This window comes from Lotus japonicus, chromosome 5 (assembly GCF_012489685.1).
Source record: "Lotus japonicus ecotype B-129 chromosome 5, LjGifu_v1.2".
Taxonomy (NCBI): Eukaryota; Viridiplantae; Streptophyta; class Magnoliopsida; order Fabales; family Fabaceae; genus Lotus; species Lotus japonicus.
The window spans coordinates 37,841,992-37,867,328 of NC_080045.1; the positions used below are offsets into that span (position 1 = coordinate 37,841,992).

A 25,337-nucleotide genomic window follows, 5' to 3' on the forward strand; every position below is an offset into this window, starting at 1 on the left:
GAGAAAGTGAGAGGGGCTCTCATACTTAGGTTGTGATACTAAGTAGAAATACACTGGGTAGATTAGGAAGTGAACTATGAACTGTGGTGTTCATGAGTGTCTGTAATTCCTGAATCTTGAGATAGTGGATTTCCTTTCTTTGGGTGAAAACCCTCCAGACGTAGGTGAAGTTTTTCACTAAACTGGGTTAACAATTCTTGTGTCTTGTTTACTTGTGTTTTTAATTACTGCTGTTACTGTTAGACGATTGTTGAACCTGTTGTCCCAGCATCGCGCAGGACATCTGGTCTAAGGGAACCTGAATTTCAATTGGCATCAGAGCAGACACCCTGTTCTTATTGGGTGAGCTCCAGGGAATCTAATTCAGTTCTCATGGATAACAAGGAGGGAGGATCAGTCAATAGGTCACCCATTCTGGATGGTACTAACTATGACTACTGGAAGATTCGCATGACAGCCTTTCTCAAGTCAATTGACAATAAGAGTTGGAAAGCTATTGTTAAGGGTTGGAAGCACCCCACCAAAGCACAAGCTGAAGGTACTTCAACTATTACTGCTGAGAAACCTGAGGAAGAATGGACTAAGGAAGAAGATGAAGCTGCTCTTGGGAATTCTAAAGCACTAAATGCTATTTTCAATGGCGTTGACAAGAATATGTTCAGACTAATTAACACTTGCACTGTGGCCAAGGATGCCTGGGAGATACTGAAGACAGCTCATGAAGGAACTACTAGAGTGAGAATGTCAAGACTTCAGATGCTTACTACTCATTTTGAAAACCTGATGATGACTGAAGAAGAAACTATCTCTGAATTTCACATGCGTGTTCGTGACTTATCCAATGCTTCTTTTGCTCTGGGAGAGCCTATGTCAGATGAAAAGGTTGTGAGGAAAATCTTGAGGTCTCTACCAAAGAAGTTTTCTATGAAAGTTACTGTGATTGAAGAGGCTCAAGACATTGAGAGCATGAAGGTTGATGAGCTAATTGGATCTTTGCAGACTTTTGAATTGAAACTTAGTGACAAGTCTGAGAAGAAACGCAAGAGTATTGCTTTTGTGTCTAACACAGATGAGGGTGATGATGAAGACTGTGAGGGTCAAAACCTTTTTGAGGCTCTGACTATGCTAGCAAAAAAATTCAACAGAGCATTGAGAAAGATTGACAAAAGAACCAGGCCTAATGTCCAGGACCTGAAATTCGACAACAAACCCAAGTTCTCTAATCCATAGAGGAGGATCAAGGAAGAAGAAAGATTTGGTCAGAGTAAAGGAGTGCAGTGTCATGAGTGTGAAGGGTATGGTCATATTAGATCTGAATGTGCTACCTATCTGAAAAAGCAGAAAAAAGGGATGATGGTAACTTGGTCAGATGAAGACACTGAAGATGAGGCGGAGATTTCTGCCAACAAGGTAAATGCCTTCTCTGGAACTGTTTGTGATACAGATACAAGTGATGAAGATATTTTAGATGAGGAACTTGCTGAGACTTATAAGCTGTTGCATATCAAATGGGAGGAAGCCTGTAAACTTGTGAGAGAACAGGACAGTGAGATAGAACAACTCTCCTCTCAGAATGAAAGATTAAAAGAGCTCAGTGCTAAGCTAAAAGAAGATTGTGATAAGTCGAAATCCAACCTTGAAAATGTTGACACTGTGGAAAAGGAAAAATTGATGTTAGTCAAAAAAGAACTACAAGAGGAAGTAGCAACTCTGAAAAGTAAGCTTGAAGCCACTCACAAATCACTCTGAATGTTGAATAGTGGCTCTGACATGTTAGATGAGATTCTGAAAGAAACAAGTAAGCAGGGAAGGAGCTTGAAGGGGATTGGATTTGACTATGGAACTACAAACAAGAAAGATCAGAAGGGGTCAAAGAATTTTGTTGCTGCAACAGAACAATCTGAATTCAAGAAACCTGCTAATTATCAGATGTCAAGACCGATGCCTCGACATGTGCCTCGACATGGGAGTTCTCAAGTCAAGAGTATCAAAACAGCACCTTGGAAGTGTCACTACTGCGGAAGGAATGTACATATAAAGCCCTACTGTTTCAAAATGTATGGCTACCCTCAGGCTTATGACAGGTCAAATAACTCAAAGGTCACGCAGATGAAGAAGGAATGGAAGCCCAAGAGTGAAGTTACTTGTCTGGTTGCCTACACATCTTTCAGAGCCTCTGCAAGAGAAGACTGGTACTTTGATAGTGGTTGCTCAAAGCATATGATAGGAAATAAAGGATATCTGAAGGATCTCAGAAGTCATTCTAGCAACTATGTCACATTTGGAGATGGAGCTAAAGGCAAAATTAAGGGAGTAGGAAAACTGGTTAATGCTGGATCCCCAGATTTGAATAATGTTCTTCTGGTTAATGGCCTAACTGCTAATCTAATTAGCATAAGCCAACTCTGTGATCAAGGGCTTGAAGTGAAGTTCAACAAAGCAGGTTGTATTGTAACGACAGAAGATGACAAAGTCTTTATGAGAGGAGCCAGATCAAAAGATAACTGCTATATGTGGACACCTCAAGAGATAGCTCAAGTCTCTAGATGCTTGCTAACAAAGGAAGATGAGTTAAATGTATGGCACCAAAAGCTGGGACATCTCAATTTGAAGAGTATGCAAAAGATAGTTGCTGAAGAAGTCATAAGAGACTTGCCTAGGCTGAGGATAAGAGAAGGAAAGCTGTGTGGAGAATGCAAGATTGGAAAACAAACCAAGGTATCTCATACAAAACTTCAGCATCAGACCACAACAAAGGTACTGGAACTGCTGCACATGGACCTCATGGGACCAATGCAGGTTGAAAGCTTGGGAGGTAAGAGATATGTGTTTGTTTGTGTTGATGATTTTTCCAGGTACACATGGATAGAGTTCTTGAGAGAAAAGTCAGAAAGCTTTGATATCTTCATGAACCTGTGTCTGAGGCTTCAGAATGAGAAGAGTTCTGTGATTATAAGAATCAGATGTGACCATGGAGGGGAGTTTGAGAATTCAAAATTCTTTGAGTTTTGTGAATCAGAAGGAATCAATCATGAATTTTCAGCACCCATCACACCACAACAGAATGGAGTTGTTGAGAGAAAGAATAGAACACTTCAGGACTCAGCCAAGGTCATGTTGCATGCCAAGAAGATTCCACTTAAGTTTTGGGCTGAGGCTATGAATACTGGGTGCTACATCCACAACAGAGTAACCATTAGAGCTGGAACTTCCTCTATTTAGTATGAAATAGGGAAAGGTAGGAAACCTACAGTAAAGCACTTTCACATATTTGGAAGCAATTGCTATATTCTTGCTGATCGTGAACCAAGAAGGAAGTTGGATCCAAAGAGTGATGAAGGAATATTCATGGGATACTCAACAAATGGCAAAGCCTACAGAGTATTTAATTCTCGCACAAAAACCATGATGGAGTCAGTAAATGTGAGTGTTGAAGATGAGCCTAGTGCAAGGAAGGAATCCAATCACAGTGAAGATGAAGATAGTGCAGATGTTCTAGCCGATGCTCCAGCAATTAACCTCGACAATGAGTCTGATACAAGTGCAGATGAACAAGAAGACAAGTTACCTAGACAGAATAAAGCCCCATCCATTAGGATTCAAAAGATCCATCCTCAAAAAAATATTATTGGTGAGCTTTAGGAGGGAGTAACAACCAGGTCCAGAAGTCTTATTGCTCATTAATGCTACATCTCAAAGATAGAACCTAGCAATGTCAAAGAATCTCTCACTGATGAATACTGGATAAATGCAATGCAAGAAGAGTTTGATCAGTTCACAAGGAATGAAGTATGGAATCTGGTACCAAGACCTAAAGGAGTAAACATCATTGGCACCAAATGGATCTTCAGAAACAAGTCTGATGAAAATGGAATTGTCACCAGAAACAAAGCAAGACTGGTTGCTCAGGGGTATACACAGATAGAGGGAATTGACTTTGATGAAACCTTTGCACCAGTAGACTGGAGTCTATAAGGTTGTTGTTGGGAGTTTCATGTCTTCGAAGGTTCAGACTCTACCAGATGGATGTCAAGAGTGCATTTCTGAATGACTTCTTGAATGAAGAAGTTTATGTAGAGCAACCTACAGGGTTCATAGATCCTCATCATCCAGATTATGTGTACAGACTAAGGAAAGCACTGTTGGATTGAAGCAAGCTCCCAGAGCTTGGTATGAAAGGCTTACTGGATTTCTTGTCAGCAATGGCTACTGTAAGGGAGGAATTGACAAGACCTTATTTGTTAAGAATGACAAAGGAAAGCTCATGATAACACAAATCTATGTGGATGACATAGTCTTTGGAGGAATGTCAAACACGATGGTGGAGCATTTCATTCAACAAATGAAATCTGAGTTGAGATGAGCTTGGTTGGTGAGTTGAGTTATTTCCTAGGTCTGCAAGTTAAGCAAATGAAGGATTCCATGTTTATCTCACAGAGCAAGTATGCCAAGGGCTTAGGCAAGAAGTTTGGATTAGAGACGTCAGGTCACAAAAGAACTCTAGCTGCAACTCATGTTAAATTAACCAAGGATGAGCAGGGAGAAGATGTTAATCAAAGTCTCTACAGAAGCATGATAGGAAGCTTATTGTATCTCACTGCTAGTAGACCTGATATCACTTTTGCTGTTGGTGTGTGTGCTAGATACCAAGCTGCACCTAAAACAAGTCATCTACTGCAAGTAAAGGGAATCATCAAGTACATCAATGCTACAAGTGATTATGGTATTCTCTATACTCATGATACAAACTCTTCTTTAGTTGGATATTGTGATGCAGATTGGGAAGGTAGTGCAGATGACAGAAAAAGCACATCAGGAGGTTGTTTCTTTTTAGGAAATAACTTAATCTCGTGGTTTAGTAAGAAGCAGAACTGTGTATCTTTATCAACTGCAGAAGCAGAGTATATTGCTGCTGGAAGTAGTTGCACACAACTCATGTGGATGAAGCAAATGCTCAAAGAGTATGATGTTGAACAAGATGTCATGACATTGTATTGTGATAATCTCAGTGCAATCAATATTTCGAAGAATCCAATTCAGCACAGCAGGACCAAGCACATTGACATAAGACATCATTTTATCAGGGAATTAGTGGAGGATAAAATTTTCACTTTGGAGCATGTTACAAATGAGAAGCAATTGGCTGATATATTTACAAAGCCCCTTGATGCGAGTACTTTTGATAAATTAAGAGGAAATCTTGGGATTTGCCTCTTTGAAGGAGCATAGCAATCAACGTTCCTAAAGGTGTTAACGACTAGTTTTACCTTTCTCATCATTAACTGCCGTTGTGACATCAGCCAAGAGAAGGTTGCTTCTTTGCCCAATGTAAGACCCAAGTTTTTAAGCTTAGAATAAGTGGAAGAGATTTCCATTTACGATTAGGCTTGACGTATCGTGAAGGAAAAACCTGAACAAGAGTTAATCGAATGGAATAAACATATGAAGGAGAAAGTTCAGGAAAAGTCTAAGGATTGTATCAAAATCGATAAAAGGTATAGCACGATCGATATACGCTTAAACCTAGGGCAGAAACCCTAGTAAATAGCTAGTTTTCACTTAAAGTCACGATGGAAATTAATTCCAAAAATCTTCAGAGAAATGTTAGAACTTCTCTTATTCCTTATACGACAATCGTTTCGAGGCGGAACCCTAGAATCTACGAACGTCCGATTCCAATCCTCGGAAGTTTGCCGAAACCAAAACCCTGATAGTTCAAGAAACCTAAAATCAACCGACGATGAAGACTTTTTCTGTTCGGAGCTTCAAATAAAGATTTCATCCGCGTACGCCCACTCTAATCGAAGTTCCAAATCTTTCTTCAGAAGGAAGTTTCTGCATCCGAGGTCAAAACCATAAAGTGCATTTGAAGCCGGTAAGCATTAAAAACAAGCCTCGAAAACCAAAATCATACCGATATTTCTTTGAAGAATTAGAAGATTCAGCGGGGAGAATATCGTGTCTAAAATACGTTGGAATCAGTAGGAAGAAATCGGAATCACTCTCATATTTTTATCTTAACTCTATGAGCTAAATCCTCCGATATCTAAACAAATCTGTACCGGTTTACAAAATATCTTCTCAAAAATATCTTCACAAAATATCTTCTCAAAATATCTATTCATCCTTATCCAATCTTTGATAAATATCTGTTCATACTTATCCAATCTTGATAAATATCTATTCATACTTATCCGATCCTTGATAAATATCTTCCATTTCATTCCCTATATATATGTTGAAGCTTGAAACAAAATCTCACCCAAAAACACACACACACAACCCGCGGCTTGGAGAGAAGAAGGAGGAGGAGAGCTTTTCGCCGATTCTTGTATGATCGTCCCACAGTTCGTTGCTACGCGTAGGCCTCAAGGTACTGACGCTTTTCCTTACTTCTGATCGTAAATTCTGCCGCTTTTCTCTATACTTTTCTGTACTCTTAGTTTTGAGGTTTTTGCAAAACTATCTAGATAACTTCATCTTTTTATCTAAACTTATTCCCTGCGTGCCCCTGAGCATGTTTAGCGGATTACATTTCACCGATTCTCGCCGAAATGCCGCCGAGTTTCAATTCTGCTCATAATACCCATTTTTGGCTAAAGTTCCAACCTTTGGTCTTAAAACCCTCGACTGAGCTTAGCGTTAGTAAGATTAGTCGTTATAATCGTCGTTAGTATCAACCCCATCTAATTTGTTTTTCGAAACTCTGATTTTGAAATTCTGAGCTAAAATATTGACCAAAATACCCCTGCGACAGTTTTTGATCCGATAATTTTTCCGAGTTTAGAATACCCTTAGTTACGGCTAATAATAGCATAGGAACCAAGTTTGATCGAAGAAAAATCGACCCTCCTATTTGTGAATAGTGGCCGAGAGCTATAGGGGAGGAGGAGGAAAATTTCTTTTTCAAAAACTTGTCCTTTCGCGCTAGATTATTGTACCTCGGAGTATATACTACTTCGTGTAACCTTAGTGAGTATTGATAGCTTAGTTTCCGATAGATTTTGATGGAAATTCTGTGGTTTTACTCTAAAGGTGCTTTTGAGGATTTTCCTGAAGAGCAAGGCTTTGCTTGTGAAGAAGAGTTAGAGGACAATTCTGGAGAACCTACAGGTGAGGGCTACTCACTGAATTTCTAGTTAATGCTTAGGGTCGATGCTTTCGACATTGATTTACTGTTTATGCACTTGTTTGTGGTTGATTGGAAAAATGATTTCTGAGGCTTCGACTGACAATGTAGATGATTCATCTACTGACTGTTTTTGAGATTGACTTACATGCTATGTGCTATGTGGGTAATCTTGGATGTGTGGTGCATGCTTTATATGCTAAGTGCTACGTGTTTATTTTGAGATGTATTGATATATGACATGCTTGTTGACTGTGATGATGTAATTATGTCTTTCGCTGATATCTGTGATTCTGAGTAGCGAGAATAGCGGGCAGGTCATGCCGATTTTATTTTGAGAGTTTTGGGGAAAGTTTGATAGGACGAATGAGATTCGGGCCTTGTTGTGGTTTCCATGGATCGAGACATTCTCTGGAGTCATTTGGGGATTAGGAGATCCCGAGAACTTATAAGATTTGCGATAAGACTAAAAGGATATTATTTGGTAAGGAAAACTCATAAGACATAAAACAACCTTTAAACCTTTTAATGATGAGAATAATCTCGAAGGAAGCTTAGGATGCAAATCTTAGTTTTGGAAAACGAGAAGTGTCGTCGGATCCAAGTGTTGAGGAGATTTGTAAGTTCTGAGTATGTTGATACTCCTTCGCTCTTTGAGCAGTTTGTTTAGCCATCCAAGGGATGAGCCGAGAAGCTTCACTGAGGCGTGAGACCTCGTGAATAGCATGGAACTTCACTGAAGCGTGAGACTTCGTGCAAGTGTGTAAATTCACTGGGGCGTGAGACCCCGTGAAAGCATAAAACTTCACTGAAGCGTGAGACTTTGTGAATGTGTGAGACTCCACTGAAGCGTGAGACTTTGTGAGAGCAGTGATGACTTGAAGAGTTATCGTGAGTGTTTGCACTCATTTTATGATTATTGTATTTTGTCGCAGAATCGACTTTTACCTTAGGGTATTCTTTTTAGAGACAATAAGTTAGCTAGAACACGTGGCGACGTGTCGAGTGAGGTCGGAGACGTTGTTTGGCTAATCACATTGCATTCATGCACACATAGGAGGTTAATACACGGCGTGATACCGGACCTCGGTGGATTCCAAAATGGTCATAAGACCCGGATTTCCGCGATAGAGCGTTTGTAGACGACTCTTAGTAGCAGACCGAAATGGCAGACCTTCAGGTTTACTGCTGATCTGACTACCGTTGTTGTTGGAGAAAGAGGCACGCGGGCAGAAATGGTCCCACCGTTGCTGGTGCTAGGATTGATCCGTTTGATGTCCATCCGTTCCGGAATGCATTTGGTTAACTGGGTTAACCGCCATCTGCATTTCATGCAACATGCATACTGACTTAGTTGCTGAGTGTGATTGATAATTGTTAATCCTATTTGATGCATGCTAATTGTTATTATCGTCTTTTATATTCATTGTGAAATATGTAACCCTAGGATGTTATCCCTAGCTATAAGCCTAAGTGGCTATTATATTATCTGTATCTATCGGTGCTATTATTTACATAATTCTTTGGAGTTGACCCTCGCGTCTTCTGTGTGTGCTTTGGCGGACTACGCCCTTTGTCAGATGTCTTTGGCGGGCTGGTTCACGATGGTTCACCCTTCGGGGGGAACTAGGGTTGAGATGCTGGAACAGGAGCGCATCGCGGTCGCGAGAGGAGGACGGATGGTGTACATAGACTAGGTCGTTCTGGATTCAGATTCGGACGACGATCATGCTAGCATGTAGGTTTTAGTGCTGGTGTGAGCTCCTCGAGATAGGATTAGTGTAGGAGTAGAGTCTTAGCTCTGACCGTTATGTTTTCTTTTGGGAACAGGGTAGTTTCCCGCCTATTGCTTTTTGTGTGGTTCCTCTACTGGAATTATAGAGAGTTGGTTGGGCTAGGAGGTCTTGTTTTAGGGTTTAGGGTTTAGGGTTTAGGGTTTAGGGATAGTGTTGCGGACACTTGACCTTTCTTTTGGATTGTACCTTTTGCCTACGGGCGTTACTTTTCTTACTTTCCGTCACTGGAGGTTTACTCGTGACGTGGCTTACTTCTTACAGCGGGGGCTGTAATTATCTATCGTATAGTAGTTATGTTATCTTCTGTTGTCAAGTTTCATTTCTTTCAGTTTCTAATTCTTTTATCAAAAAAAAATATTCACGTTTTTCCGCTTTAAGTTTCTTTTTGGTTACTAAAGTGACGCCACCGAAATCGGGGTGTTACACCCAACTGCTATATAACCTTCTCCAACGGGCAAATTGTCTCTACTCAACTGCTTATACTCCTTATTTCTACAAGTTTCAACTTCTTTCATTCTCAATTACTCCTCAATTTTCTGTGTTCAAATTGTTGTTTCTCTCAAATCATCATGTCTGAAGCGTCAGGAAAGAAAGATTCTGTCAAGGCCAAGGTTGAAAGAACTCCACTTGGTGTGAAATGCATGGGTCTCAAGAGTGGATCATCAGATCCAAAGAAGAGTTCTGTGAAGACGAAGACCATGACTCATGCAAGAAAGGTGTATCAATCTCATGCTCGCAATGAAGCTCCCTCAAATGTTCCGATTTTTTAGGAAGTCATAGATGAAGAAGAGCTTTCTGCTGAAAACTCTCCCACTGATCAAGATCAAGATGCTGTGCCCGATGCTAGGTCTTCTGTACCTGAAGATGTCCCTGATCAAGAAATCTCTGAGAAGGAATCCACTGCTCGTGAGGATACAAGTGTACCCACTCAATCTCATGGTTCTTCTTCTCCTTCGAAAGAGGATGAACCAGTGCATATATCTACTGATGATCCTCAGTCCAAGGAATCAAGCCAGGTTGCTGCCTTTGTTCAGAACATCTCTGATGATGACTATGATGATGTTCCTTTGGCTGCTACTCTTCCTGATAGTGGTGCTGCCAGAATCAAGCGAAAAAGAAGGGTTCCTGATGTTGAAGAATCTCCAGCTCCAAAGAAAAAGTCAAGATCCACTCCAGCATCTTCCAAGTCTAAGCAAACAGATGTGAAGGGAAAAGGTAAGCAACAAGAAGATAGATCCAAGAGTGCCAAGAAAAAGAAGATTCCAGTTGCTGCTGAGGAATTTGGGTCAGATGTTGAAGCTGATGTCGAGGACATCTTGTCTTCTGAGAAGAAGAAGTTTGCAGGAAAACGCATTCCTCAGAATGTTCCTGCTGTTCCTATTGATAATGTGTCCTTTTATGCTGAAGGTAATGTTCAGAAGTGGAAGTATGTGTGTCAACGCAGAATTGCCAAGGAAAGGGATGTTGACTCTGATGTACTTGAGTGCAAGGAAGTGGTTGCACTTATTGAAAAGGCTGGACTGATGAAGACCATTCTCAAGGTGGGAAGTTGTTATGAAAGACTAGTGAGGGAATTTCTGGTGAATCTGTCTGTGGAAGTGGGACTTCCTGAAAGTGTTGAGTTTAGAAAAGTGTTTGTACGGGCTAAATGTGTTGAATTCTCCCCTGCTGTGATCAACAAAGCACTTGGTAGAAGTGTTGTTGAGTTTGTTGATGAGGAGTTGTCCTTGGATGTGGTTGCCAAGGAGATTACTGCTGGCCAAGTTAAGAAGTGGCCCATCAAGAAGTTGCTATCTACAGGAACTCTGAGTGTGAAGTATGCCATCCTTAATAGGATTGGGGCTGTGAATTGGGTTCCTACCCAACATACTTCAGGAGTTTCTACTACTCTTGCCAGATTGATCTACAAAATTGCCACTTCTACTGATTTTGATTTTGGAGCTTTTGTGTTTGAACAGACCTTGAAGCATGCTGACACTTGTGCTATGAAGCTACCCATCTCATTTCCATCTCTTCTTACAGAGATCATTCTTCAACAACATCCTCAGATCATCAGGGCTGATGAGGTTGCTTTGCCCAAGGGTGTTCCCATTACCCGGGATCAGCGGTTGTTTATGGAGCCACATGTCCTAGACATTGCTGTGCCATTTAGGAGGACTTCTGCCCCTGCTCATGTGAGTGAATCTGGAACTAAGGCCATTATTGCTGAATTAATGGATGTTTCTAAGGCTCTACAGGAGAATATCAGGATCAACACTGCAAGGAAGCTAGAGGTTGATGCTTTGCTTCTCAAGCTTCAAGAGGAAGAAGGTCTAGAGGGTGAGCAAAGTGGTGCTGCTACTGCTCCTCAACATGCAAACACTGAAGAGGAGGGAGAATCTGAAGAAAGTATAGAAGAGACTGAAGGCGAATCCAGTTTTGCAGATTAATTTATGTCTCTTATAGAAGGTTGGCTCTGGTTTGTGCACCCGTTGCCAAATTTGTGCTAGAAAAGGGAGTAGATTTGTGGTTTCTGTGTTTTTTTTAGTTAGCTGTGAAGACTATGTGTTTTGTTTCTTGGTAGCTTTGGTTTGTAATAATTTGAAGTCAAGTTCAGGATAGAGGCAAGTAATTGACTGGTTGTTTAGCAACTGTATGGTTTTTGATGCATTTGGTGATTAGCTCTTGTTCAAGTTGCTTCTAGTTGGTTAGTTTGCACTTGTTGGATTTGTTTCTGCTACCATGCTCTTTGTTTCAACTATGCTTTATGGAGTGTGCTAGTTGCTGGTTGGATGCATCTTTTGAGGGGGAGTTATGCTGCTAAGGGGGAGCTTTGGTTCTCTTTATTTACTCTCTTTGTTCAGTAAGTTGTTTTAGATAAAATTTGACAAAGGGGGAGATTGTTGGTCCTTTGTTGTCTTGCACTTTGTCAAAAACAACCGGATGTCGAAGAAGATGCCGTGGCATCTGATTTTGTGTTGCTAGGACATCAGTCCTCTGCTTGAAACATGATTGTGGGCCCTTGAAGATTTTATGAAGATATAGTTTTGTAGTTACTTGAGGTTCAAGTAGCTGTACCAGAAGGGTTTGATTTGTGGGTTGTTATTTGTTGAAACAATCTTTATTAAAAGATTGGTTTCTATCTTTACGTTTAGATTTTGCAACAATATCTTGGAGATTCAGTTTTTATTTGTTGCTGCAATCTGTTATTTCAGCCCAAGCAAACCCTAGTGCTCAAGCCACCGCTGCTGAAGTATATAAAAGGACAAAGACCTAAAGCTTGAAAACCTATCGAAGCTAATTGAGAGATCAAGTGTTTTAGGATTGTTATTGTTCTTTGTTCTTTGTTACTTGTAATCATACTTTGCTCACTGATTCTATAAAGCAAGGTTATGATCTGTGTTGTTTGAATCTTCAAACTCTGATTGTTGATTGTTAGATACCAATCACTGTGGCAGTGATTGAGAGAAAGTGAGAGGGGCTCTCATACTTAGGTTGTGATACAAAGTAGAAATACACTGGGTAGATTATGAAGTGAACTATGAACTGTGGTGTTCATGAGTGTCTGTAATTCCTGAATCTTGAGATAGTGGATTCCTTTCTTTGGGTGAAAACCCTCCAGACGTAGGTGAAGTTTTTCACTGAACTGGGTTAACAATTCTTGTGTCTTGTTTGCTTGTGTTTTTAATTACTGCTGTTACTGTTAGACGATTGTTGAACCTGTTGTCCCAGCATCGCGCATGACATCTGGTCTAAGGGAACCTGAATTTCAAGATCAAATTCTAGGTTTTCTTCTATTTTCTCCCCTTCTCTCTTTCACGCTTCTTTTCTTCCTAAATCAGGCTTTCTATCATTATTGATTTCATTCTCTGTGAATCATAACATTGTTCTTCACCAAATGGATGTTAAGAGTGCGTTCCTCAACGGATACATTTCTGAAGAAGTGTATGTTCATCAACCTCCTGGGTTTGAAAATGCTAAACATCCTGACCATGTCTTCAAGTTGAAGAAATCTCTCTATATACTAAAGCAAGCTCCAAGAGCTTGGTATGAGAGACTTAGCTCATTTCTTCTGGAAAATGAGTTTATAAGGGGTAAAGTTGATACAACTCTCTTTTATAAATCTTACAAAGATAATATTCTGATTCTGCAAATTTATGTTGATGATATTATATTTGGCTCTGCTAATCCCTCTCTTTGCAAGGAATTTTCTAAGTTAATGCAGGCTGAATTTGAAATGAGTATGATGGCAGAACTCAAGTATTTTCGGGGAATTCAAGTAGATCAACAACCAGAAGGAACATACAATCATCAAAGCAAATATACTAAAGAACTTATGAAGAAGTTCAACATGTCAGAATGTACTCCAACCAAGACACCAATGCACCCTACATGCCTTTTGGAGAAAGAAGATACAAGCTCAAAGGTTTTTTAGAAGCTCTATCGTGGTATGATAGACTCTCTTCTCTATCTGACTGCATCCAGGCCAGATATTCTATTTAGAGTACATTTATGTGCTCGTTTCCAATCAGATCCTAGAGAAAGTCACTTAACTGAAGTTAAGAGAATTCTCAAATATCTGAAAGGTTCCCCTAACCTAGGCTTGATGTATAAAAAGACATTAGAGTATAAGCTTTCAGGTTATTGTGATGCTGATTATGCTGGAGATAGAACTGAAAGGAAAAGTACTTCTGAAAATTGTCAATTTTTGGGAAGTAACTTAGTCTCATGGGCAAGCAAGAGGCAATCTACAATTGCACTATCTACTGCAGAGGCGAATATATCTCAGCTGCTATTTGTAGCACTCAGATGCTCTGGATGAAACATCAGCTAGAAGATTATCAAATCTTTGAGACCAATATTCCAATCTATTGTGACAACACTGCTGCTATTTTTCTAAGTAAGAATCCTACCTAACATTCAAGGGCCAAGCACATTGAGGTAAAGTATCACTTTATTAGAGATTATGTTCAGAAGGGCGTACTTCTTCTGAAGTTTGTGGATACTGACCATCAATGGGCAGATATTTTCACAAAGCACTTAGCAGAAGATATATTAAAATTTATCATGAAAAATCTGAACATGGACTTTTGTCCAGCGTGAAGTGTAACATCCCTCACTTTAACCTACTTAGAAAATATGCACGACAAGTGTACGACCCAAATAAATTAAGTGTTTAATTACTAGTTATTTATCGGCTTAGGAGTGATAAGCACTATTAAGCTTAATTTGATGTGTTCTTTATACCTTGTGTGTTTATATAAATGATTGTATTATTAGTATTATTATTATTTTCTTCCTAAAAAAAATAAAAAGAAGAATAAAAGAATTAGAAAACAAAAATGATAGTCACGTAAGTGACTAGGATAGAAAACGAAAAGAATAACTACGAGTATAAAAGAAAGTGATGAAAATGATATATATGTAGCTATTGATAATTTTTAGCCCCGTGTTTCATGATCACTTAAATTTGCTCAAAGTGATCTTAAATTATATCATAGAGTCCCTGATAATTTTTAGGATAATGATTTCTCTTCCCAATATTTTTTCTATAACTCTATGAGTTAAATCCTATACTATCCAAAATCATCCCATTACATATATATTTACCTTCATATCACTAGTATATAACTTCAGATTTTTTTCCAATCTTTTCTCCTGCGTGGCAGAGAACTACATTCTCTATAATTTGTCAAGCATGACACACCAAATGAAGTGCTGAATCAATTGCTAATCTTTTGAAAATCTTACACGTACTTAACTATGCTAACAGCTCAAGATCCACATGTGATTTTCTCGTTGCTTCTAAAGGACAGCACATGATAGTTCCCCAAGCTTATCAACATATGACACTCTGACACCACTTCTATCTTCTGTTCCTTGAATTACCTTCGTATGAAGTAAGGCCATAGCCATATATAAGACAACTCCTGATTTTTATAAGTTCATTCTTCTTCTTTTATCTTTCGAAATCTCTCTCTTTCTTTTCTCACTTTCTCTATAACAATACGGATAGCAACCCTGCTGCTCACTCCTTCTCACTGTGAGCTTCAAGAGCAAGGTGAGAGGCGCCACCATCTTTCAATGATGTGAATGAATCAACCCCCACCACTTTAATTTTTATGGATACGAAGTGTGAGAATACGTTCGTGTCGGAGCGAAAGAATGAAAAGAAAGTGAGCCGGTACGAGTAGCGATGACGTGATTGGATCGAAGTCACAACTTAGAAAAGAAAGTGGCTAAGGTGAGGACACTTCGCTTCGGCTATTTATATTATTGAATATATGCTATATGCTTGTTGTGAGGACTATTCTCTTAAGCTATTTATATCATTGAATATATGCTATATGATTGTTGTGAGAGCACCTTGATGCTTGCTATTTGATAAAATGACTTGTTGTGATGATGTTTGTACTTTCATTATGATATTTGATTATCTATTAACGACCTATCGCTTATGTAACCGGAGGGTTTTTCCGAGTGTCGGATAGATGAGACACTAACTATGCTTTAGATCTACTGTGGTTTTCGATCAAGAGGTTTTCTCAAAAAGATTTATACAGGGTGGGATCTTTTATTTAATTTACCAAAGTTTTCGAAAAGGAACAAACCTATTCATGATTTACTTATAAACTTTCATCTAAAATAAATAATCAAGGCGTACACATATTTTGTAAATTAAAAGAGAGTTTATTTGCATTGCAAAACTTTTAAAGAATGAGAAGGATATTTTCAAAGGGACTTCAATCAATCCTTTTTAGAAAAGAGAATTTCAATGGGGACTTTATTTGATGATTTTTGAGAAAAGAAAGACGAGACTCGACGACACGGTTACTTGGAGTGGAGTGACTTGTCGTAGTGTAAACCTCGGTCACTTGGAGCGGAGTGCAATCGTTGGTGATGAAACCAGAATTGTGTCCTAGTTTGACTATTTTCTTAGCAGTAAACACGAACATGGAGAGGGCGTTCTTGTTTGTTTGGCTAACCATGATTCATATCATGCATGCATACATTTTGTCAGGATGGTGGAGTGGCCATGCCTGTCTTCTGAGGACGATGGAGTGGTCATACCTTCAGATGTTGATAATGGAGAGGTTATCAACTATGTTGATATTGGAGTGGGTATCAACTAAAGTGGCATTTACTAGTCAGAGGTCGATACTGGAGTGGGTATCAGACCGACAAAGTGTTGTCGCACCTCATATGGAAATGGCGTTTATATTCGGATCATTTGATGTGCCTGTGTGGCATTGCATTTGCACGAGCATATAGACTAACCTTAGGGTTTTTGATTGAGCTTGGTGATGAGGTGATATATGCTACGAGTTTTCATATGCTTGAGATAAGCTAAATGTGATTTAATTGTTATGTGTGTTTGAGAGGTTTGTCATTGACAACCCTCGTATTTTATGTAAGCCACGTGATCGATAGATCTGTGTGAGTAAGCGTGAAACGTATAAGTATGTGATTATGTGTATACTGTGTGACCTACTATCATATATATATATACATATATTCTGGAAGTTGACCCTCGCACGCCATTGTATGTATTGCTTGTGTTTGGGCGGCCTGTGACTGCCAAGAGATGGATGTTGGTCAATCTGCAAGTGTACAGAAACCTCCGGGTTTTAAAATATCGAACCACAGGGATTCTGAGTGAGAATTGTGGATTTAAGCCTAAAGTTTGCAAGTTTTGAAAACAGTAAAATTCTGAAATTGATTTTGGTTGTTGGTAACAATGGATTTGCAAAAGAGCAATATTGAAAGTGTTGAAAATAACAATTGATGGAAATGCCTTGAGTTATTGATCATGTAATCCACTCTAGTCTACATATCCTATGCATGTGAAACCTTGATTCATTCCTTGTTGCTTTAGCCTATATACTTACTTATTGATTCCTCACATAAGCGATTCTCTCAAATTGAAAGTTTGCCCAATTCCTTGTGTACTCAATCATTCATTTGAGGTTATTTAGCACACATATTCAGGCCAACAAAACCCAACCCTCACTCTATTCGTAGAAGCAAGCATAGAAGGATCTATTCCAATTCATGTCCCTAAATCATAACAAACTTCCGTTTTGATTATAATCTAGTCTATAGCAAGTGTGCACTCAAGCTAAACATGCATAATGGAATTGAAATTCAAGGTTAAATCAAGAACTCATGCATAGAGATAGGATTTAGAAAACTAAAGCTTCATAGAATCTCATAAACCCACAGCACAAAAGAAAACTAGCCACTCATGGCTAGAGAATCCATACAAGAAATGTTAAAGAACCTGAGGAAAATTACAAGTTGGAAGCCTCTCACAAGCCCCAAGGTTCTCCTCAACTTCTAAACTTGATCCAAAATGAGTAAAATGTCTAAGTGTTCCAAAGAAATTGGCTAAAACCTTATTTATAAACAAAACACACGAGTCTGGGCGCTCAGGCGCCAATTCAGAGTGCCTGAGCGCCAAAACATGCCTCTGGAAGGCAATTGGCGCCTAGGCGCCAATTGAGCACGCCTAGGCGCCAATTCCAGAAACCCTGGAAAAAGCAATTGGCGCCTAGGCACCAATGGAGCACGCCTAGGCGCTCAAGCTCGCTGAAAAACCTTTTTATCTTCCTCTTAACTCCTCTTCAAGCCTCTTTAAGCCTTCCTTCAATTCCATGCTTCTTGACCTTCCTTTTCCTTCAGTTTCAGACCTGAAAACTTAACCACCGAGCCAAGGAAATATCCAGAAGCTCCAAGAGCCTATTAGCAAAGAGGACCCTCAAATAACATAGAAAAATCATGCAAGCCCTAAACTTACTTAAAATGCAAGAAAAGTCCCTATAGAACTACAAAATTACCAAAACCAAGTAAAAACACAAAGAAAGATAAAAATGCATGAAACACTACATGAGACTCAACAAAAAGACTCAAAACAAACAAAGAAATGACCCTAAAAACACTACTAAAATAGGATCATCAATGGACGACGACGTTGTAAGATCAAGTTTTGATCTAGTAGTACAACTCTATGTTTTGATGATTACAAGTTAACCTTTTGATATGAACAATTGTGGTACTCTAACGTGTTTTTCTGAGTGTGCTATTTACAGGCTCTGACCTCAACTCAATCTCACACAAATCAGAAGCACTGTGTATAAAGAGCGACCCAAGCAACGCTTTCGCATTCACCATGTTCAGTATGAACAGTGGAAAAACTTCAGAAGTTATGAAGTTATACAAACTCTGATGTGGACTCAGTCACTAGAAGTTCTGAAGATCCAGAAAGTCTGATAACCAAGAAACACTGAAGGCTCAGATATTCTGATGGTGTAGAAGACTCTGAAGATCCAGAAGCTGATTAGTGAAATTCTGATGTCCAGAAGCAAGATACTCTGAAGACCATGTACTTCCCTCTGAGTTCAGAATCAGAAGAAACAATGGTCAGAGGATCTGGGCTTTCCCTCTGACTCTGATCAACCGGCTTCACAAGTTCCAACATGAAGCTTTCTCCTGATCAGAAGTCTCCTAGGTTTAAAGGTCAAGTCGCTATCCAAGTACAAAAGTAACTGTACCTTCCTGACGACCTACCTAACAGTCTCAGACACAGCAGAAGCTGGATTTCCAGAACTGCCCTCCAACGGTAACATTTCCCATGCAACGCTCAACCCTAATCCTTGGAGTATATAAAGAGGCTGAAGACTGAAAGAAGCGGCTAGAAGCATTCACATAAGCGCAAGACTAATTCAAATTCTTCTAAGCTTTCTTTCATCTGAAATTCATTGAGTTTACTATTAGCTTTTTAGAAGCAAATCTCTTGTAAACAATTCTTTGATAAACAGTTTGTTTAGTTCCTTTAGGAGATCAAGGTTGATCGGATCCTAGAGAAGACTAAGAGAGTGAATCTTAGTGTGAGCTAAGTCAGTGTAATTGTTAGTCACTTGTAGGTTTCAAGTGCAGTTGTAACTCTTACCTGATTAGTGGATTGCCTTCATTCTAAGAAGGAAGAAATCACCTTAACGGGTGGACTGGGGTAGCTTGAGTGATTTATCAAGTGAACCAGGATAAAATCCTTGTGTGCTTTTCTATTTCTTATCTTTAGCACTTAAGTTCTCGAAAGATTTGTCAAAATCTTTAAGGTGGAAGCTTTATCTTGAAAACGTTATTCAAACCCCCCCCCTTTCTACCGTTTTTCATACCTTCAATTGGTATCAGAGCGCAAGTTCTGATTACCACACCTAACAGTGTTCAGTGATCCGGGCCGGTGTGAAAAACAATGGCTGCCACCACCAGTGAAACTCAAAGAGATGGTTACAATGCAAAGCCTCCTATGTTCGACGGTCAAAGGTTCGAATATTGGAAAGATAGACTGGAAAGTTTCTTTCTGGGTTCCGATGCAGATCTCTGGGATATTATTGTGGATGGCTACGAGCGTCCAGTTGATGCAGATGGCAAGAAGATCCCAAGGTCAGAGATGACTGCAGATCAAAAGAAGCTGTACTCACAACATCACAAAGCAAGAGCAATTCTTCTAAGTGCTATTTCCTATGAAGAGTACCAGAAGATTACAGATCGTGAGTTTGCGAAAGGCATTTTCGAATCTCTGAAGATGTCTCATGAAGGAAACAAGAAAGTCAAAGAATCAAAGGCATTGTCTTTAATCCAAAAGTATGAATCCTTCATCATGGAGCCAAATGAGTCCATTGAAGAAATGTTCTCCAGATTTCAGTTGCTTGTAGCTGGCATACGACCTCTCAACAAGAGCTACACAACAAAAGATCATGTCATAAGGGTCATCAGGTGTCTTCCTGAAAGTTGGATGCCTTTAGTGACTTCAATAGAGCTCACGAGAGATGTTGAGAATATGAGTTTAGAAGAACTCATCAGCATTTTGAAATGCCATGAGCTGAAGCGCTCAGAGATGCAAGATCTGAGGAAAAAGTCCATAGCCTTGAAATCTAAATCTGAAAAGGCTAAGGCTGAGAAGTCAAAAGCTCTTCAAGCTGAAGAAGAGGAATCTGAAGAAGCATCAGAAGATTCTGATGAAGATGAGCTGACTCTGATCTCCAAGAGACTCAATCGCATCTGGAAGCACAAGCAGAGCAAATACAAAGGCTCTGGAAAGGCAAAAGGAAAGTCTGAATCCTCAGGTCAGAAGAAGTCCTCACTTAAGGAAGTCACATGCTTTGAGTGCAAAGAATCAGGGCACTACAAAAGTGACTGTCCAAAGTTGAAGAAGGACAAGAAGCCAAAGAAGCACTTCAAGACAAAGAAGAGTCTGATGGTGACATTTGATGAATCAGAGTCAGAGGATGTTGACTCTGATGGTGAAGTCCAAGGACTCATGGCTATTGTCAAAGACAAAGAAGCAGAGTCAAAGGGAGCTGTTGACTCTGACTCAGAATCAGAAGGAGATCCTAACTCAGACGATGAAAATGAGGTATTCGCTTCTTTCTCTACCTCTGAACTGAAACATGCATTGTCTGATATCATGGATAAGTATAACTCCTTGTTGTCTAAGCATAAGAAGCTGAAAAAGGACTTATCTGCTGTTTCCAAGACTCCTTCTGAACATGAGAAAATTATTTCTGATTTGAAAAATGATAATCATGCTTTGATCAATTCTAACTCTGTGCTTAAGAACCAGATTGCTAAGTTAGAAGAAATTGTTGCTTGTGATGCCTCTGATTGTAGAAATGAGTCTAAGTATGAAAAGTCTTTTCAAAGATTCCTAGCTAAAAGCGTGGATAGAAGCTTAATGGCTTCAATGATCTATGGCGTAAGCAGAAATGGAATGCATGGCATTGGCTATTCTAAACCAATTAGAAATGAGCTCTCTGTGTCTAAAGCTAAATCCTTGTATGAATGCTTTGTTCCCTCTGGTACCATATTGCCTGATCCTTTACCTGCTAAAGTTGCTAAAAACCCTCTTAAAAAGGGATCCTTCTCTATGTCTAAATATCATGCAAATATTCCTTTAAAATATCATGTTGAGACACCCAAGGTGATTAGAACCTCTGGGGTAACTAACAAGAAAGGACCCAGAAAGTGGGTACCTAAGGACAAGATTATCTATGTTGCAGATATCCTTGATAGCTCCACTGAAACACCAATCATGGTATCTGGACAGTGGATGCTCGCGTCACATGACGGGAGAAAGGCGTATGTTCCAAGAGCTAAAACTTAAGCCTGGAGGCGAAGTTGGCTTTGGAGGAAATGAAAAGGGTAAAATTGTTGGTACTGGTACTATTTGTGTAGATAGTAGTCCATGCATTGATAATGTGTTATTGGTAGACGGCTTAACACATAACTTATTGTCTATAAGTCAATTAGCTGACAAGGGTTATGATGTTATATTCAATCAAAAGTCCTGCCGGGCTGTAAGTCAAATCGATGGCTCTGTTCTGTTTAACAGCAAGAGGAAGAACAACATTTATAAGATCAGATTATCTGAGTTGGAGGCTCAGAATGTGAAGTGCCTTCTGTCTGTTAATGAAGAGCAGTGGGTATGGCATAGACGGTTAGGGCATGCCAGTATGAGAAAGATTTCTCAGCTGAGCAAGCTAAACCTTGTCAGGGGCTTACCCAATCTGAAGTTTGCTTCAGACGCTCTTTGTGAAGCATGTCAGAAAGGAAAATTCACAAAAGTCCCTTTCAAGGCAAAGAATGTTGTCTCAACCTCAAGGCCGTTGGAACTTCTGCATATCGACCTTTTTGGACCAGTGAAAACTGAGTCTATAGGTGGCAAGAGATATGGGATGGTTATCTACAGCATGTTACATTCAGAACAGAATCTCTGTGAGACCAATTCTGAATAAGACTCCCTATGAATTGTGGAAGAACATAAAACCCAACATTTCTTATTTTCATCCTTTTGGCTGTGTTTGTTATGTTCTCAATACTAAGGATAGATTGCATAAATTTGATGCTAAATCTTCTAAATGTCTATTACTTGGTTATTCTGGGAGATCTAAAGGTTTTAGATTTTATAATACTGATGCTAAGACTATTGAAGAATCTATTCATGTTAGATTTGACGATAAGCTTGACTCTGACCAGTCAAAGCTAGTTGAGAAGTTTGCAGATTTAAGCATTAATGTTTCTGACAAAGGCAAAGCTCCAGAGGAAGCTAAGCCAGAGGAAGATGAACCAGAGGAAGAAGCTGGTCCCTCTGACTCACAAACTCTGAAGAAGAGCAGAATCACTGCAGCTCACCCTAAGGAATTGATTCTGGGCAACAAAGACGAACCAGTTAGAACCAGATCAGCCTTCAGACCCTCTGAAGAGACCTTGCTCAGTCTGAAAGGATTGGTGTCCTTAATTGAACCCAAGTCCATAGATGAAGCTCTTCAGGACAAGGATTGGATTCTGGCCATGGAAGAAGAATTGAATCAATTCTCCAAGAACGATGTTTGGAGCTTAGTGAAGAAGCCTGAGAGTGTCCATGTAATTGGAACAAAATGGGTATTCAGAAACAAGCTGAATGAGAAAGGAGATGTAGTCAGAAACAAGGCAAGGCTAGTTGCTCAAGGCTACAGCCAGCAGGAAGGAATAGACTACACTGAAACATTTGCTCCAGTAGCAAGACTGGAGGCAATCAGACTGTTGATCTCTTTCTCAGTGAATCACAACATAGTTCTACATCAGATGGACGTGAAGAGTGCCTTCCTAAATGGTTATATTTCAGAGGAAGTCTATGTTCATCAACCCCCAGGTTTTGAAGATGAGAAGAAGCCAGACCATGTGTTCAAATTGAAGAAGTCACTCTATGGTCTGAAGCAAGCTCCCAGAGCATGGTATGAGATGTAAGATCAAGTTTTGATCTAGTAGTACAACTCTATATTTTGATGATTACAAGTTAACCTTTTGATATGAACAATTGTGGTACTCTAACGTGTTTTTCTGAGTGTGCTATTTACAGGCTCTGACCTCAACTCAATCTCACACAAATCAGAAGCACTGTGTATAAAGGGTAACCCAAGCAACGCTTTCGCATTCACCATGTTCAGTATGAACAGTGGAAAAGCTTCAGAAGTTCTGAAGCTATACAAACTCTGATGTGGACTCAGTCGCTAGAAGCTCTGAAGATCCAGAAGTTCTGATAACCAAGAAACACTGAAGGTTCAGATGTTCTGATGGTGTAGAAGACTCTGAAGATCCAGAAGTGCTGATAACCAAGAAACACTGAAGGTTCAGATGTTCTGATGGTGTAGAAGACTCTGAAGATCCAGAAGTTCTGATAACCAAGAAACACTGAAGGTTCAGATGTTCTGATGGTGTAGAAGACTCTGAAGATCCAGAAGCTGAATAGTGGAAACTCTGAAGTCCAGAAGCAAGAAACTCTGAAGGCCATGTTCTTCCCTCTGAGTTCAGAATCAGAAGATACAATGGTCAGAGGATCTGTGCTTTCCCTCTGACTCTGATCAACCGGCTTCACAAGTTCCAATATGAAGTATTCCCCTGATCAGAAGTCTCCTAGGTTAAAAGGTCAAGTCGCTATCCAAGTACAAAAGCAAGTGTACCTTCCTGACGACCTACCTAACGTTCTCAGCCACAGCAGAAGCTGGATTTTCCAGAACTGCCCTCCAACGGTAGCATTTCCCATGCAGCGCTCAACCCTAATCCTTGGAGTATATATAGAGGCTGAAGATTGAAAGAAGCGGCCAAAAAAAAAAAAAAGAAACTAAGAAGAAAGAAATACACACGCGCAAGACATATTCAAAATATTCTAAGCTTTCTTTCATCTGAAATTCATTGAGTTTACAATTAGCTTTTTAGAAGCAAATCTCTTGTAAACAATTCTTTGATAAACAGTTTGTTTAGTTCCTTTAGGAGATCAAGGTTGATCGGATCCTAGAGAAGACTAAGAGAGTGAATCTTAGTGTGAGCTAAGTCAGTGTAATTGTTAGTCACTTGTAGGTTTCAAGTGCAGTTGTAACTCTTACCTGATTAGTGGATTGCCTTCATTCTAAGAAGGAAGAAATCACCTTAACGGGTGGACTGGAGTAGCTTGAGTGATTTATCAAGTGAACCAGGATAAATTCCTTGTGTGCTTTTCTATCTCTTATCTTTAGCACTTAAGTTCTCGAAAGATTTGCCAAAATCTTTAAGGTGGAAGTTTTGTACTGAAAACGTTATTCAAACCCCCCCTTTCTACCGTTTTTCATACCTTCAATTGGTATCAGAGCGCAAGTTCTGATTACCACACCTAACAGTGTTCAGTGATCCGGGCCGGTGTGAAAAACAATGGCTGCCACCACCAGTGAAACTCAAAGAGATGGTTACAACGCAAAGCCTCCTATGTTCGATGGTCAAAGGTTCGAATATTGGAAAGATAGACTGGAAAGTTTCTTTCTGGGTTTCGATGCAGATCTCTGGGATATTATTGTGGATGGCTATGAGCGTCCAGTTGATACAGATGGCAAGAAGATCCCAAGGTCAGAGATGACTGCAGATCAAAAGAAGCTGTACTCACAACATCACAAAGCAAGAGCAATTCTTCTAAGTGCTATTTCCTATGAGGAGTACCAGAAGATTACAGATCGTGAGTTTGCTAAAGGCATTTTTGAATCTCTGAAGATGTCTCATGAAGGAAACAAGAAAGTCAAAGAATCAAAGGCATTGTCTTTGATCCAAAAGTATGAATCCTTCATCATGGAGCCAAATGAGTCCATTGAAGAAATGTTCTCCAGATTTCAATTGCTTGTAGCTGGCATACGACCTCTCAACAAGAGCTACACAACAAAAGATCATGTCATAAGGGTCATCAGGTGTCTTCCTGAAAGTTGGATGCCTTTGGTGACTTCAATAGAGCTCACGAGAGACGTTGAGAATATGAGTTTAGAAGAACTCATCAGCATTTTGAAATGCCATGAGCTGAAACGCTAAGGTTGAGAAGTCAAAGGCTCTTCAAGCTGAAGAAGAAGAATCTGAAGAAGCATCAGAGGATTCTGATGAAGATGAGCTGACTCTGATCTCCAAGAGACTCAACCGCATCTGGAAGCACAGGCAGAGCAAGGTCAAAGGCTCTGGAAAGGCAAAAGGAAAGTATGAGTCCTCAGGCCAGAAGAAGTCTTCAATCAAGGAAGTCACATGTTTTGAGTGCAAAGAATCTGGGCACTACAAAAGTGATTGTCCAAAGTTGAAGAAAGACAAGAAGCCAAAGAAGCACTTCAAGACGAAGAAGAGTCTGATGGTGACATTTGATGAATCAGAGTCAGAGGATGTTGACTCTGATGAGGAAGTCCAAGGACTCATGGCAATTGTCAAAGACAAGGAAGCAGAGTCAAAGGAAGCTGTTGACTCTGACTCAGAATCAGAAGGAGATCCTAACTCAGACGATGAAAATGAGGTATTTGCTTCTTTCTCTACCTCTGAACTGAAACATGCCTTGTCTGATATCATGGATAAGTATAACTCTTTATTGTCTAAGCATAAAAAGTTGAAAAAGAACTTAT

At 39.7% G+C, this 25,337-nt stretch overlaps 1 protein-coding gene across 1 annotated transcript; it reads left to right on the top strand.

Annotated features, from left to right (window-relative positions):
- Positions 1-4,410: 4,410 nt before the first annotated feature.
- LOC130719511 (uncharacterized) lies at positions 4,411-11,354 on the top strand. Its single transcript, XM_057570132.1, has 4 exons — positions 4,411-4,723; positions 4,778-4,918; positions 9,505-9,641; positions 9,696-11,354. The coding sequence occupies exons 1-4, from the start codon at positions 4,411-4,413 to the stop codon at positions 11,352-11,354; spliced, it is 2,250 nt and encodes a 749-aa protein (XP_057426115.1).
- The last annotated feature ends 13,983 nt before the right edge of the window (positions 11,355-25,337 follow it).